This window comes from Dipodomys spectabilis, unplaced genomic scaffold, assembly GCF_019054845.1.
Source record: "Dipodomys spectabilis isolate Male_0828 unplaced genomic scaffold, ASM1905484v1 ptg000019l, whole genome shotgun sequence".
Taxonomy (NCBI): Eukaryota; Metazoa; Chordata; class Mammalia; order Rodentia; family Heteromyidae; genus Dipodomys; species Dipodomys spectabilis.
This window is the reverse complement of record NW_024870696.1, coordinates 17,211,735-17,228,940: the sequence shown is the minus strand read 5'-3', so window position 1 is coordinate 17,228,940 and position 17,206 is coordinate 17,211,735. Positions and strand designations below refer to the sequence as shown.

Genomic DNA, 17,206 nt, shown 5'->3' with positions numbered 1-17,206 from the left:
TCCTGCTTTCTCATTCTGGCTGCTAATGTAAGCTAGTCATTTTCAGACCCTTAGTGGTAATTGTGGATGTGTCTTTCTGCTGGTCTCCCCCAGGGCCTCCCGATGTGCATCAGCCTTGTGAGCCGAGCTTACAGGCCTGGAGTCCTGAGCTTCACCTGTACAACACGAACATGACGGTGCCCTGCCCCCCAGAAGGCTGTAGTTTGGAGCTGCTCTTCCAATACCCCGTGCAAGCTGACACGTTCACCCTGTGGATCACTTACCTCTCCGTGAATTCCTCCGTAGCCCTCTTGGACACAGAGATCTTGCTGGAAAACCAGGAGTCTGTGCACCTGGGCCCGTATCACACTTTCTGTGACACGCCGCTCACCATCAAATTGCCCACGGAAGGGAAAGTCTTGGGAGTGAAAGTGTACACCTTGGATGAGCGGATGGAGATTGATGCAGCGCTGCTGACCTCGCTGCCCGGCAGTGCCCTGTGCTCTGGCTGTCAGCCTGTGAGGTACCGGGTTCTGCGAGACCCACCCTTTGCCAGCGGCTCGCCAGTGCTGATGACACATCCTTACAGGACATTCACGGACAGGTGCGTTGTGCTTAGCGGCCTTCTACACCAGGGGCCAGCTTTGTCCCCTCCTCTTCCGTGACTTTCTATTGTTCCGTTACGTCCTTCATTGGAGAACTGTTTGCGATTGGCAGGGAAGCAGACTTTCATTCTAAAGTGGCATATCTAAGATGAGTAAAAATCTTTCCCCTAAAGGAGACAAATAGCTCACTGCCCCTGTCATCGTGATGGTGGGAAAGGGGGAGACATTACTTGTGTGAAAGCTTTCGGTTGGACTCAGTGAAATTGCCACACATAAGTTCTCAGAAGCAGTCTTCAACCTGGCGACAATTTGATTTCTGGTTCCTTGGCTGTGGCTCTCTAACACCCTGCCATGGCTTCTATAACTGAGTTACAGTCACCTCTTTCTTACCCCAGCAGAAAGATGACGTTGCAGAGTGACATTATGCTCTAGTTTCGTGACTCATATATGGTGTATTTTATCCCTCCTCCTTCTTTTCTGATTCTCCTTCCTTTCTCTTTTTCTCCCTTTCTTCCAAGTGTTCATTCTCTTATTTCTATTCTTTGTATGTTTAGTGAGTTAAGACTCAGTGTACTTAAGTGCTGAGGTCAGAAGATATAAGGCCCTGGCCTTATTTAGTGTCTATTTAATGTCTATAATAGGAGGCTGGTATCTCCAGAGAACATCCCTCCTCCTCATACTTTGTTTGCTGCTGTTGTTCTGGTGGTGGTGGGGGGGGGCTTGAACTCAGGATTCAAGCCTGAGCACTGTCCCTGAGCTCTTTCGCTCAAGACTAGTGTTCTACCACTTTGAGCCCCAGGGCTACTTCCCGTTTTCTGCTGGTTAATTGGAGATCAGAGTCTCATGGACTTTCTTGCCCAATTCTCAGATCTCAACCTCCTGTGCCTGGCTTGTAATTTTCTTAAGAGAATGATCCAAGGTCAGAACCAGGAAAAAACCAAGCCTTGGCAAAGGTGTTATATCGTTTAGTTTTTGCTACATTATTTATCATCACAAAATAGAGTGAGTCAAAACAACAAATGTTGTTTCTCACAGTTCTATGGATGGGCTGGGTGTTCTCATCCAGATGGCTTGCCCAGAGCCAGATGGTGGCCCCAACTGACCTCCTGTGTATGTTGAAGGCCTCAGCTTAGGCAGCTAGCATGGGGCCTCTTTGCTCATGGTCTCCATAAGCCTGGCCTGGTCTTCCCTTGGTGGTGGAAAGGTTCTAGCAGCAAAGGGACAAGCCCTACTTCACCTGTGTCTACCAAGTCTGTGCTTCACATTGTTCTTATTATGTTCTTCTTTCCTGGTTGAGTCACTCAGCTAATTCCAGATTCCAGGAGCAACAAAATAAATGTTCCTTTCCATGGGCAACACAGCAGTCAAATCCCAGCAAGCACAGCCTGGTTGGAGTGGTCCTTTGGCAATCTAGCACAACTACAAAAAGTAAAGCAAATTCCTACCTGTGATCTAATATATTTTTCTTCCCCTATTGGCTTTCGTCCTTAGAATGAGAGGGCAATAAAATGATCTTTTTTTTTTCAAATTGGAAGATGGAACACAGGGATAATTTAAATGAAAAACAAAACTAAAAAAGCAAGTCGTGTGCTGGTGTGGCTCACATATGTAATCATAGCTATATCATAACTATCCAGGAGGAGGTTGAGATCTGAAGATCATGGTTCAGGTTCAAAGCCAGATAGGTCAGGAAAGCCTGTAAGACTCTTATCTACAACTAACAAGTGAAAAGCCTGAAGTGGAGTTGTAGTTCAAGCGGTTGAGTGCCAACCTTGGGCATAAAAGCCAGGCAAGTATATGAGACAGTGAGTTCAATCCCCAGTACTGGGAATGAATAAATGAATGGATGGATTAATCAATTAAATAATATGTAACAATACCACTTTTTAGCTTCTCTGGTAAGGCAGTTAATATGGTATTTGTTACCTAATGATATCCTCATTCCTGCACATAAACTTTTAAGGCCAATAATTTCCCAGTTTATAGATAGAAAACAGACACTTTATTTGGTTGCCTAACCTGGTAAATAAATGACAGACTCAGGATTAAAATCCAATTTTCCTACAAAATCTCATTTCCATTCTCTTTGCTCAGTAGCACATTGACTTTTACAAACTCAGAGATTATTGAATGCCTGAGCTAACTGCCATTATGATTCTCCCATCCCAAGAAGAGTAAACACATACTGACATTTCCATCTAATCCTTTCCCAGCCAAAGAACAGTGTAAGACTTTTATGCACGGCTGGACAAGAAGCCCTGGAGAAACTACCTTGTAAAGAGGACCAGGATATAAAATTGGGCTTGCTTTAGAAATATCTGCCACTGTCATGAGAGGGCTGTTCCCTCAAAAAAGAAAACTAATTTGGAAGTTTAAAAGTCTCTTATATTTAGGTAACTTTCCTATTAAAATTTCTTAAAAGCCAGCCTAGAGGTTTATAGAGGTATTTGGGAAACCCCAAGCTATTTCCTGTTTGCTGGGTGTGTTATACCAGGTGAGCAAATGGAGGCTTTGCGGTTGATTTGAAGAGTTTTAGAGAAAAGAACGACTTGGCAAGCTCCATTGTGATTTTGTCCTTTCAAATACCTTTCGTCCTAGCTTAACTTTGGTGGTACTTTTTAAATTAGGGCAAACCTGGGATAAAAGTAAGATGAAGGCAGGGTTTATCTTTGGAACGAGCAGCCTCTCTTGTTGATCCCTCTCCTCCGCTAACTATCTGTCTCTCCTGTCTCCTCTCAATCACTGAATTAGGGCTCTATTGAGTCCAATCCATTTCTTATATCAACCGTTACAACTGCTCACTTCCAGGTTTTCATAGCTACAAAAAACATAGAGGGAAAATAGTTAGTGGGCTTAATTCCTGGAATTATGAAGAAACAAATCGAATGTATTTCTAACTGGGAATATTTTGCCCCTCCCACATATTAATGAAAAGTGTTTCAATCTCCTACAACAAGATACCTGCTCTTACCTTTAAGGATTTAATCTCTTCAAGACAAGAATTCTCCTGAGAGATGAGAAAGCTGGGATCCACAGACTGAGCCCCACTCTGAACCTCAATTCCAATTTCTCTCATTACTTTAAGAAACAGAGCATTGGTTTTTCAGTGGTTGTCTTGTTTTCGCTTAGTTAAAACTCATACAAGTTCCCTAGGTTGTCTAGGACTGTTATATTTAATGTTAACTCACCCTGCACTTATTTCATGTCTGTTGTGTGGAGTGTATGGGGAACACTGGTTTTTACTTCATACAATGCACCATGCTCAACATTTCTGTCCTCCATCACTGTCTTCTAAAACTCCTATGAGCCATTTGCAAAGGCTCCAGTGCAGGCTTCCCTTTGAGGCTGTCATGGTCATTAACCAATTGATTTCCACAGGGAGGTCACGCCTGGGCAGATGTATGAGTACCAAGTCCAAGCTGAAGCTGGAGGAGAACTGGGAGAAGCTTCACCTCCCCTAAACCACATCCATGGAGATCCCTACTGTGGAGATGGGAAGGTCACAGGGTGAGTCTTATGTGTGTGTGTAGGAATGTGTGAGTTAGGCCACTCTGTCTAAGACTCTCAGCCTCCAGTTTGAAGTTGACTTGTTTGGAAACGGAAAGGGTAACCTACGTTACAAATTCTGGGACTTTGCATGATCACCTTAAGAGGTCACTGACATTATCTGTAGTTATGAAAGAATCCACTTCGATTTACAACTCATCCTAGGTTAGCTGGATCTTTGGGGCAACTTTATGGCCTCAATGAATAATTGCCGGGGATGGATACAGGGAAGAAATTTGTACAGAAACTTACTTGTTAACTAATGCTGGAAGAGTATCAGCCAAATGACCTATACTTTAATTAACTGTGTGGATTTATTAACTAAGTGTTTAAATTGAGGAAGTCAGCAGCTCCTTTGGCCCCAGAAAGATTAATTACAATGCAATTTCCAGCTTTTCGGTAAACACTACCAGGATGAAGATAGAATTGCTTCTGGTTATTTCTCAATCATGCCATGCTCCTTTCATTATAGTTGGCCAGGAATTGTTCCCAATGTGTATACTGAATTATCACTAAGACCAGGAAATTCAGGGCAGATGGACACATTATATAAACCTGTCCTTAAGCTCATCTAGCTGTTCATCATCCTAGATACCATCATCTGAGCTGCTTTCCCCATGGTGGATTAAATGACTCTCCCTTAAATTCTTCAACTAAGTCATTCTTATTTTTAATATTTTGTATACTTCGAGTTTACCACTTTATATATATATATATAACATTATTGTATCCACAGCAAACTTTTAACTCATGTAAATAATTTTTCTCATGTATTTATTTAACCATCAATCTGTCTTTATAATAATATTCTGAAGTTCAGTGCATATCCACTGGGGGAAAAATGGTAACCATCATCTATTTTTCAATAGCTAAATTGAGTTGTAACCAAAGTTTATTTTGTTCTTGCAAAATTCTTTCTATTCCTCTCCCTGTAAACTAGCTTACCTACCTTGATCTATATTTACTCACCCACTCAGAATTTGAGGTTCAAAATGACATTTGTTATCCAGCTCTTAGAAAATTCTGCCCTGCAATACATAATAGCTGCCACCAGGTGGTAATAAGGAGTAATGTTAGCGACCTGGACCCTAGAAGGATGCTCAGAACTAAGTTACATTCTAGCTGCTTGTACATCCTAATAGTTATACAAAAAGGAGATACAAGTTTACCAAATTCAATATTATTACCCAAGGAAAAACAATGAATTAAAAGCACAACCGGGTAGGCTACTTTGTTGTTGAGGATTATTTGGATATTTGGTATTTTTGTCATTTTGTATCAACTTTAGATGGTTTCCTTTAGTTCTTTTTTTTGGCGGGGGGGGGGGGGGGGGGGGGGGGGGGGGGGTCCGGTTGTGGGGACCTGAACTCTGGTCTTCAGCTCAAGGCTAGTGCTCTACCACTTGAGCCACAGCGCCACTTCTGGCTTTTTTTCTTTTTGCTTATGTAGTACTGAGGAATCGAACCCAGGGCCTCAGGCATGCAAGGCAAGCGCTCTACCACTGAGCCATCTTCCCAGACCTGGTTTCCTTTAGTTCTGTGAATAGTGTCATTGGTATTTTGATAAGGATCCCATTGGAGCAGCAGATTACGGATTCTTCCAATTGTTGATTCTTCCAACCCATGAACATAGATTCTTTCTATTTTGTGTGGGGATGTGATGTGTATGTCCTCTTTTATGGTTTTCATCAATATTTTACAATTTAATTGTAGAGACTTTTACTTTCCTGGTTAAATTTGTTTCTAGGTATGTTCTGAATTGGTAGCTATTATAAATGAGATTGCTTACTTGATTTCTATTTCAGATAATAGGCTATTAGTAGAGTATAGAAATGCTACTGATTTTGTAACTATTGGGTTATTACTTTTTATTAATACATTTAACCAAGTGAAGAATAAAATCACCCTTCTAAAACTCCACTAATCAGTAAGTTAAAAGGCATTTTTATGCTTCTGACCCTCTACCAGAAATAGTATCAGATCTTTTCTGGGTACTCTGTAAATATTTCAAATCAGGAAGACACTTAAGACACTGCTTAGACTTCCCACCACACACCAGATACAGCCATCGACTAAAATAGGACCTTTTTAAATGTCTGTGTATTTATATATTTGTTTTGTTTACTTGCAGTGCTAGAGATAGAACTCAAAAGTTCCTAGACAGCTACTCTGCCATTGAGCAACAGCCTTAGCCTAGGCTTGATCTTAGCCAAAAAACCAGAAGCAATGAACATCCCCGTCCCAAACGTCTGTGTGTTGGTTTGTTTTCTATAAAGGCATCTCTCTTAGCTCCCACCCTTCCATTATGTACTGCTTAATTAGGAATCTTAACACATTGAAAAATACATAGACAAACCCCCAAAACAACCCTGTTATGTGTGTGTTTGTATGTGTATGTCTAGAAGCCTGGGAGAAGAGTGTGATGGCGGAGACCTGTTGAACGGAGACGGATGCTCAAGGGCATGTAAACTAGAGGAAGGCTTCAACTGTGTAGGTGAGTGTGAGTTCCTGCCTAGAATTATACCTTTTAAAATGGTATAAACATGAGGTACAGAAGGGTTACAGTTTTATCACTAAGGTAATGAGGACATTTCTTTATGAACAGGGTCACCTCTTCATTTTCTCCCACTCACCCCCGACTCCCCTCCCCTCAAGTTGTACAGTTAGTTTCCAACATAGTGTCTAGTGAGCATCACTGTTGCGTGGATTCACCCTTTGTCCCACCATTTCTGTGATTACCCTTCCTTTCCCCAAATCAGATATATATACAAGATGAGGGGTACAGAAATCCAAAACAGTGACAAAAGGGAATACATCAAAAGAGAAAAAGAAAGAAAGAAAAGAAAGAAAGAAAGAAAGAAAGAGAGGGGGGAAGAAAAGAAAGGAGAAATGACTGCAAACAGAATACTAAAATATACCTCTTGTTTCCATTTCTTGGAGTTCAGTTCATAAGGATCATTTTATATGGTCATATGTATATAGCTATTGAACTATTGTGGGCCTCTACTAAGAATATCCATGTTCTAGTTATTACAAATGAGGGAAACCATGAAGCCAGTGTTTCTTTGTTCTGGCTTGCTTTGCTTAAAATAATTTTTCAAAGTCTTTCCATTTACCTTAATTGTAGATGTCTCAGTGTATTATTTTGTGAGTTCTCGATATACTAGAACATACAGCTTAATGAACATGATGATAACATTTGATGTATCCCAATCACTATCTCACATAGATCAACCCATTTAACACTTACCTAGTGAAGAGTGAACTAAACCGAAGTAGGAAAGGATTGTAGCGTTTATATTTGCTTATTTAGGTGGAGGCGTTAAAATTAGGATTAAATGCAAGTTAATATAGCTCTAAGAGCTCATCTTAAACCATTTGGTTATATTTGTGCCTACCTTTCTGCTACCAAAAATCTCTCTTGAGTCCCCATGTGAAGCACCAAAATATACATTTGAGAATACAAATTTGAGTAAGGAAGTTCTCTAAGACAGGGTGAAGGCAAACTGGTATCTGTATTTAATATGTAAGATTATGTAAAATGACAGAAGGGAATGTCCTTTTCTTTTTAGCCATGGAGAATCACTGGTAATAAGTTGTGTCTAAGAGACTTTGACCCTAAACTCTAGGAACTCCAAGGCCTGGCCTATAGCACTCTTCCCAGTGCCGATGGGCCTTGTCACCATCAGTTTTCTTAACAGAAGACTGTTTTCTATTCCAGGTTAAAACACCAAAATGATTCTGTGGGCCACAATCACATGTCAAAGTTATTTCAAATAGCAGTGCATTTGAAAATACTTTAATATCTATACAGTGTACGTTAAAGTAAGAAATTATAATTATGTATAATTGAATAAGATGTCAAGATTGTACAGAACACACAAATGCCCCTGCTCTTTACGGGCAGAGTAGAATCACAGAGTCTTAATGTTTACCGCTCTATCCATCCATCTATCATCCACCCGTCATCTATCTCTTCATTACCCATTCTTCATTGATTATCCATCCATCCACCCATCCATCCATCACAAGTTATCTATCCTTCTACTATCCATTTATCCATCAATTTTCTATCCATTCCTCCATTCATCCACATATCATCTATATATTTAACGAACAAATGCCCACAAATATACCATGTATTCAGTAGTCTCACCACATATTCAGTTCCTATCATGTGCCAAGAGCTTGACAGAGACCTATTCCTTTCAAGCAGTGACTCAGCATTCAGTTTTGCTTTCTTTTAGAAAGCACTTTTGCAAAATCTTTGGCATTCTATAGCTTCTGTTTACATAACCATAGCAGTGACAAATGCACCTTGAAATAGACCTTTTTTTTTTAACAACAAAAAGGCTTGGTTATAGATACTTCTCCCATTTTTCAGTTTGTAAACTGAGGCTCAGAATATTTGAATGACTCATCCAAGAACACTCAACAAGGCTGCTGCAGATCCATCCCTGAATCCAGCTTTTCCTGTGCTCAATTAAGAGCATTTTCCTTAATCTGAAGCTACAGAGAATACATTTTTCCTATTTTATTTGACTACCATTCAGATATTTGAAATGCCTCCTTATTATTTTCCTTTCCAATCCAAATATCCCCTCATGTGATTAGGTTTCCAGACCCTTTCCTATTTACCTCAACCTGGCATGTTTCTCATGGTCAATGCCCAGAAAGGAATCTAATACTGCAGATGTGGTTTGGCTATGCAGAATACACAGAATGGATTACCTCCCTCTTCTGTGCAGAAGTATTTGTTAATGCCACCTCTGTTTGCATCCTTTCTTTTTTGGTAGCCACACAGTGGTCTCATAATGAAAATAAACATACATTCTCCAAACACTGTGCTGTCCAGATCAAGTCTCATTTAACTTAAGCACAAACTTCACTTTTTTTTCTATCACATTTGATCCCATGAAATTTGACTCATATTTCCTCAGACTCTAACTCCAGTAAGACTATATCTAAATTATTTTAACTATGCTTAAATACTATACTTAAGAGTATATTTAAATTATTTACTGGGTATAGTTAACATGGAATGTTCTACCACTAAGACATTGTTTTCAGTGAGTACTGAATTCATTTTATGCTAAGCATATAGTTCCATTTGATTATTTTTCAAAATATTAGATTCAAAGGAAGCATTTGAAATGTATTTTTAAAGTGGTCTGTTGTTTTCAGATGAATTTGAAAAGAAAAAAAAAACAGTTTTAAATCTATGGCATAAAAAGTCGACAAGAGGAAGAGGAGCTGTGGCCCAAGTGCAGAGTGTTAGCCTTGAGCTGAAAAGCTCAAAGACAGCACGCAGGCTCTGAGTTCAAGCCCCACAACCACCATCAACAAAAAGCAGATAGGAAACAAGGAGACTTGGTTTATAAATATTTGTACCTTGAAGCAAATGAGTCTCCATGTCTGATTAATAAGAAGTATCCTGGGAGCAAATAGGTTGCTTGCCAATGAATCAAACCTTGCTTTCCAGTTTTCTTTTCGGAACAGTTACTTAGCCAAAGAAATAGAATTCAGTGAGAAGAGAGATGGAAAGAAACACAATTCAATGAACAAACTCCTCAATTATTTTAGTATTTCAAGAAGCAAGAAAGGAAATTTAAAAAAACCATAATACATTACACTTATCATTTGAATCCTCTTTCTGCTTCATTCACGTCTCCAACATTCCCTAGATGCCTTGTTAACTTTTTTCCTCTATCCATCTTGCAGCTGGTTTCCTCACCAATCCCCTTCTCCCAGTCCCAGCCCTTACTATAGCTTTATTTTGTGGGTGGATTTTAACCCTTCCCCAGTTTAAAAAAAAAAAAAAACAGATCCTCTTCCTTAAAGTTGTAAGTGTGGTGTGTTTGGGGTAAGGATTGGGCTAGTGGGCATTCACAGGATCTTTTTGGTGGGCTAGAGGAATAATGTGGTAAACACAGCTGTTATCCCCCCTCCATGAAATGTAATAACATTTTCCAATAAAATACATGCTTCTTGTCAGGGGAGCCAAGCCTCTGCTACAGGTATGAAGGAGATGGAATCTGTGAGCCCTTTGAGAAGGAAACCAGCATTGTAGACTGTGGCTTCCACACGCCTGAAGGGTATTTGGATCAGTGGGCCACCCAGGCTTACTCATCTCATGAAGACAAGAATACCCTGTTGCCCTGGTAACAGGAGAGCCTCATTCCATGGTAAGTCAAGCCAGGTGAATTGGGTCACGGTTGTAAACAAGATTGTAAAAGTTATTCCACTAGTTGCTGAATGGGAGCTTGCATCTTTCTCCAGATATTGGCATTCTTTCTTCTTTAATCTCACTGATCTCAGATCAAGATAATATTAGTGGAAAAGCTTGTGGATTGGCATTGAAATCCTATCACCCATACCTACCCCCACCCAATCTCTGTGGCTTTCATCTAGGAACCCTTGATCATTAGCTGACTCTAGGGTATATACACAGAATCCCCAAACTGGATTTACAAATACATGTATCAGAACTTACTCTTGACTCTGTTTTGGAGAATATAATGTGAAAGAATAAAAAGAAGTAGGAAGAACTCAGAAATCTTGAGGTACACCACTGAATTTGCTAGCATTACCGTTATGTCATCTTGGACAAGTCCCTAAACCTCCCTAATCCCCAGATTTCTCATATGTAAATGAATATGTGATTATCTTTTGTATTTAATGGAATGATAAATTATAAAGATCAAATGAGATGTAAAGTATGTGTTAAATATCAAAGGATAACTACCTTTAATAATTATTACTGTAGAACTCTTAGACTTAGTCATTAGATAGTTTCTCCTGAACATCTTCCTAAATAGATGGGAAATCCTCTGTAGACTCTACAATGTGACACTAATAATATTTATAAATTATTCTTGAATACTAAAACAAGATTAAAGGCTCTTGGGTACCTTTCAGATGCTTCTCATTGCCAAATACGCTCTTCCACACTTCCTAGCAGTAGGTAATTCAGTCCTTCATAGGTATGTTAGCTTGCCGGTTGATTCAAGGCAGGATGAAATCATTGTACTTTAGATCTAAGGAACCTCTCAGAAGAGTCTGAGGAACCACCAGGCTGTTGCTTTGGTTCAAGCATCTCCTCAACAACCCTCTGTCTTTTGGACTCCAGTTCTTCCACTCTTGGCTTGCAGTATTTTTTTTCTCCTCCTCCTAAATGGCTTCTGCTCTACTAGGCATGAAATCAGCCTTTCCAGGAGGAAGAATTTAGCAGGTCAGAGAGAAATTAGTATATGCCAGCTGAGCATTTCCTTTTTGTTTGGAAAATGCCATCTTTTCTGGAAGCTCAACACTACAGACTTCCACCCACATTATACTGGTCAGGTAAAGCTCACTTCTTCCCCTTTACTTGTAAGGGAACCCTGTGAAGATGAGGCAATTATGTCAGTAGTGACCTTAAAGGACATTGGAGTTCATTAACAAGAGAGTCAGGGGAATTAGATATGATGAGGTAACTTTCTGTCATACTCTCTCAGCCAAATTATAGCATCTTTCTCTGGAAGACAGGAAAGTTGGGCGATTTCAGTTAGTGACCCTTCTCTGAAGTAGTTTTTAGTCTAATCTATCTTCCCAAAGTAAAGTAAGCAAAGTTTTCCTGGAGTTCTGTTATTCTTCTTTGAAGAAGAAAACCATAACCCAGACCAATGCCCAATAGCTTCCTTAGCCAGCAGCTTCCAATTGGTAGCCAAAGTTGCATGATTAGAATTTATCCAGCATGTTAGAAAGAGTAGAATGACTGATCCTAGGAATAATTACCTGAAATATGCCAGGGCTGTTCTTTGGGCAAGATCTCTTGGTCAATAGTGGACTGAAAATTGTATGTTTGTTTGTTTTTTTAACTTCTCATATCATGTTATTAATGCTAAGAGAAAACATTGAAAAGTTATTCTACATTGAGAAGACTGAGACTTTTTTTGTTTGTTTCCTGATAAAAGGAGAGTTTGTCTTTACTTATCACTCATACTCTACACCTGATTTTTGGTTGACCTTACATTTCAGATTTGCACATCATACCATCCAGATTTACCCAAGCACCTGCCCCTAACTGGCTGGTTTCCCCATGTTACCAGTGGGAAAAGACCGCATGATAAAGAGACTGAGCAGATGGAGGCTAGCCTGGAAAAAGAATGATGAGATATGGCTTGAAGTAAGTGGCCTTGATTTTTGTAAATGGTGGAGGTGTGTGTATGTCACTGTGTGTGTGTGTGTGTGTGTGTATGTGTGCACATGCGCACGCATGCAAAGTTCTTCATTCAATGACTTGTCAGAGATCACATTTTGTTATTTTAAGGCTTTTCTTCTTATTATTATTATTTTTGTCAGTCGTGGGGCTTACATTCTGGGCCTGGGCACTGTCCCTCAGCTCTTCAGCTCAAGGCTAGCACTCCACCACTTAAGCCACAGTACTACTTCCAGTTTTCTGGTAGTTTATTGGAGAGAAGAGTCTCACAATCTTTCCTGCCTAGGCTGGCTTTGAACTGCGATCCTCAGATCTCAGCCTCCTGAGTAGCTAGGATTAAGGCATGAGCCACCAGCCCCACCCCCCCCGATATTTCAATGTTTAAAAAATGATGACAGTGGAGTTGTGATTCAGGGCCTCGTGCTTGCTGCCATACTTCCAGCCTTGAGTCTACATAGTTGAATATATTTGGTCTCAGATTTTTCCTCTGTGAGATTCTTTCTTACTCCTTCAAACTCATTGCTAATTATAGATCTTTTTAGGCTACTTATATCTTTGTGGCTTGATTTTGGTAGGTTAGATGTGTCTAGAAAATCATCCATTTCTTTTAGATTTTCAAATTTATAGGAATATAAGTTTTTGAAGTGTTTCCTAATGATTCTCTGCATTTCATTGCAAGTATTACAATATCCTTTTCACTTTAGTTGTATTAATTTGAGTCTTTTCTTTCATTTGTTAGTTTAGCTAAGAATTTGTCAATTTTATTTATATTTCCAAAGAACCAAAATTTTGCTTCACTGATCCTTTGTATATGAGACTCCAGTTAGTAATTTTTCCACCTTGATCTTTACTATTTCTTTCCATGTATTAATTTTGGGTTTCACTTGCTTTTATTTTTCTAACACTTTGAGAGGTCAATTTTACTTAACAGTAGTAAGTTTAAGATTTTTAAAAAGGACAAATTACATAAACACTCAACTTACCAAAGGCACTCAGTTTCCTTCTAAGCATGACATTAGCAATATCCCACATTTCCCATTTTATTTTTGTTGTTATTCAGTTCACACATACTTTCAAGATTTTATTGTGATTTCATTCTTGACTCTTAAATGAATTGTTAGTAGGCTGTTTAACTTACAGATATTTTTAGAGTTCGGAGCTTTTGTCTTTATTTACAGATATATGTTGGTCAAAAGTTTATTGTGTATTTCAATGCTTTGAAATTTGTTGAACCTTGAAAATACATGGGTATGGATGAGCATATGGTCAATGTGAGTAACAACAAGTTTACATGTACAAGTAATGTGTAATTTGCAATTGTTAGATGCTACACTGATCTTTATATTTGATAGGACAAGTTTGAATATCATTTTTTATTTCCTATATCATAGATGATATATAAAATATAGATACTTTATGTATATATTTTCCCTAATTCTTTTTGCATCGCTTTACAAAGATATTCTCCCATCATAAACTTGGATTTGTTTATTTTTCTTTTGCTTCTGTTGCTTTTGGATTCATAAATTTCAGTGCATATTAATACTTATGTAGGCGGTCCTCTACATGGGAGAGTAGGACCACAAAATGACTATGAAGGTGAAACCATGCAAAGAAAATGTTTACAATGGGAAACATTACAATGTTTCATGACTTCTAACTTTTTTTTGCCAAATGCTCTTATTTTTAGTTAAACATATGTAGGCAAATGAAGCAAACAGTAATTCTTATAGCTCCTTGCCTCACTAATTGAAAACATAAAGAAAATGCAAAATTAAAGTATTTCATTCCTTTGTACATAGAAAAGATGCCAAGAATAGTTTGGTCATTGCTTGCCTTTTTCTCTTTCTGATTTATGTTACAAACCAGGCAAGTTTTTTATGTCTCTAGGAATTGTCTTATTCCTCACTGAGCTTATTATCAGCTTCTAACACTTTATCCCTCATTCTCCCTTTGTTGTGAAATGTCCCTGAGGATTGAGTGACAGGAAGTTTTTACTTGGTATCACTTCCTCTAAGGCATCTTCATCCTTTTTGTCAAGACTCCTTTTCTCGTTAAAGATGACCAAGGAACCTCCCTCCATTGAGGTTCTCTGGCTTTGGTGGCACTGATGTCTCCATTCTCTGTTAACTATTCTGCAACTCTGTTTACTATTAACTAAATTTAACTTCAGGAATGATCATTTATCCTTTCTTTGCCTCATTTTCAGCCTTGCTCAGTTACCTCCTTTGACATCCTTTTTTTTTTGTGGATTGTCATGTAGATTTATCACTAGAGAAACAGAAATGACATGGCTACATACTTTACTGTGTCTGTGTGGCTCAAATTAGCTGATAACTAGTGTCCTGCCAATAGCAGACACTGAAACAAGTGGTAAACTTGATCATAGTCATGATTAACACCTGGTATTTTTTTTTTAATTGAAAGGATAGCAGTTGCAATGAGTACCTTACCGACTGAAACTTGAATCCTCTTGTTGAGAGACATATTTAATAAAGTAGATTGCTATTTTTGGTTGTTGTTGTTTTTTATTTTTTGGTCGGTTGTGGGGCCTGAACTCTGGGCCTGGACACTGTCCCTCAGCTTGTCAGCTGAAGACTAGCACTCTACCACTTGAGCCTCAGCCCCACTTCCGGCTTTTTCTGCTTATAAGGTGCTGAGGAATCGAACCAAGGGCCTCATGCATGCAAGGCAAGCACTCTACCACTGAGCCACCTTCCCAACCCTTAGATTGCTATTTTTTTTTGTGGAAACAAGAACTGTATAAATTGGAAACTATGAGTATATAATTTAAGAGTTCGTCTGTCTGTAATTTGTCTCTTTAAATGAAGAAATACCTTATTTTCTCTCTAGTAATACCAAATTAATTTTCTCTATACTTATTTTGTTTGAAATGTTCTATCTTGTAATCAGTTTAAAATATATTAATCTTACTAATTTTAAAGTTCGTGGCACTAATGTCTTAGTGATCTAAGCTTTTTTTTAGTTTTTATTTTCTTTTAGTTGTTATTCATTTGGTTCATAAAGAAATGATGTGTTCATTGAATATCAGACAATGAATACACTGAACAGGTTCCAGTTAATACTATTTTTTTCAATATGATCATCTGATGCATATTAAGATGTGGGGAAGGTCACTTTAATCCAATAAGTAATCAAGAAACTCAAGCTGTGCTCTTGTTCTGTGTGGTCCTTGATAGATTTCTTCCAAGGCCTTGCTCTTCTGAGGTTTGCATGAACAGCATGAATTGGACCCTCCACTTTGGGATCTCTGAGATGCAATTTCTATTTTCTCAACTGAATGTGTCTGCCAATGGTTGTTGGCTTCTCTCTAGCCAATTTTTGCTAGACTTTCTATACTTTTAGTCTGCATAGTTGAGGAGGTGTATCTCAGAGGCACAGAATGCTAAATTCCATTCATGTTGTTTCTTTCCTTTTGAGATATTGTGCTCTTAGATCCTGAGTCTTGATTGTTCTCAAATGCTTCCAAGTATTATTACTTTTTTATGTAATTCACATTTTACATTTATATTTGTCAGCGGTGCTTGTTCTACTACAAGATAACTCTATCATAACTGGAAGCAGACATTTTCAACTGGAATAATATATCAATTTACTACTTTATATATTTATGGTAATAATGTGTTCTTATGAATAATCCTAGGAAAACAAACTCAACAATATCTTTGAAAGTTACATTAGTATGTAAAAATCTATTAATAAAACATAGATTTCAAAACCCGCACATTGTACCAAATAAATTTGAAAGTAATTTTGAAAAATAACCTAGTTAGAATTTTTTTGTTTTTGTTTTGTTGGTTGTGGGGCCTGAACTTTGGGCCTGGGTGCTGTCCCTCAGCTCTTCAGCTCAAGGTTAGCCCTCTACCACTTGAGCCACAGCGCCACTTCAGCTTTTTCTGCTTATGTGGAGCTAAAGAATCGAACCCAGGGCCTCATGATGCAAGGCAAGCACTCTACCACTGAACCACCTTCCCAGCCCTGTAGTTAGAATTTCTTTCCCTTTGAAAAAAGTTTTTTGAGGTTTAGGATTTCTGACACTTCATTCTTCCTTTCACTGTAATTTAACCTTAATTTGATACACTAATATGACTTGTATGCTGTGGATCAGAGTGAAATTGATTGCACATGAGAGAAATAACAGTACTGGAAAACATTCACCTTGCAAATATCTTTCCAAGTTCTTTCATTTAATAAAATATTACTTACCCTGCCCCTCAAGACTTCTAGCATTTTATTTCACTATTTACTGGGGTATGATATTCCCTTAGTTTTTCTTATTTTTTTCTTGAGTTGAATAGACTGTAAGAATCTTCTTAAATAATATAAAGTGTAAATTCTTTTTGTTAACTGAAATATTAAACACATTTTACAGGCATTTATGGCTTACAAAATGCATTTTCTTGCCTGGTTTTTAATCCCTACAATTCCCAAACATTTCACAAGTTAGGTGTTCTTCTGTTTTATAGATGAAGAAAGTAATATACATAGGTGTGTGTATATATGATTCACAGTGCCTTTTCTTTCTTTTTTTTTTTTTTTTTTGGGTCCTGTCTTGGGGCTTGAACTCTGGGCCTGGGCGCTGTCCCTCAGCTCTTCAGCTCAAGGCTAGCACCCTACCACTCAAGCCACAGCGCCACTTCCGGCTTTTTTCTTTTTGCTTATGTGGTGCTGAGGAATCGAACCCAGGGCCTCCGGCTTGCAAGGCAAGCGCTCTACCACTGAGCCACCTTCCCAGCCCTCACAGTGCCTTTTCTATCTCCAAAGAATAAGATGGTGAACCTGAAGTTCAGGTTTTGCCCTCTTGATTCTAATCCCATTTACATTCTCTACTGTCTGTTGTTCCACCAATCAAAGTTCAT

General features: G+C 38.6%; 1 protein-coding gene across 1 annotated transcript in view; it reads left to right on the top strand.

The window, feature by feature from the left end:
• The window catches only part of Pappa2 (pappalysin 2), a 214,997-nt gene that overhangs the window by 94,037 nt on the left and 103,754 nt on the right, over window positions 1–17,206 (top strand). Inside the window, 7 exon segments of the mRNA XM_042674437.1 lie at window positions 94–583; window positions 3,963–4,091; window positions 6,532–6,623; window positions 10,125–10,274; window positions 10,277–10,314; window positions 12,146–12,274; window positions 12,276–12,293. Coding sequence (XP_042530371.1) covers window positions 94–583; window positions 3,963–4,091; window positions 6,532–6,623; window positions 10,125–10,274; window positions 10,277–10,314; window positions 12,146–12,274; window positions 12,276–12,293 — 1,046 coding nt within the window.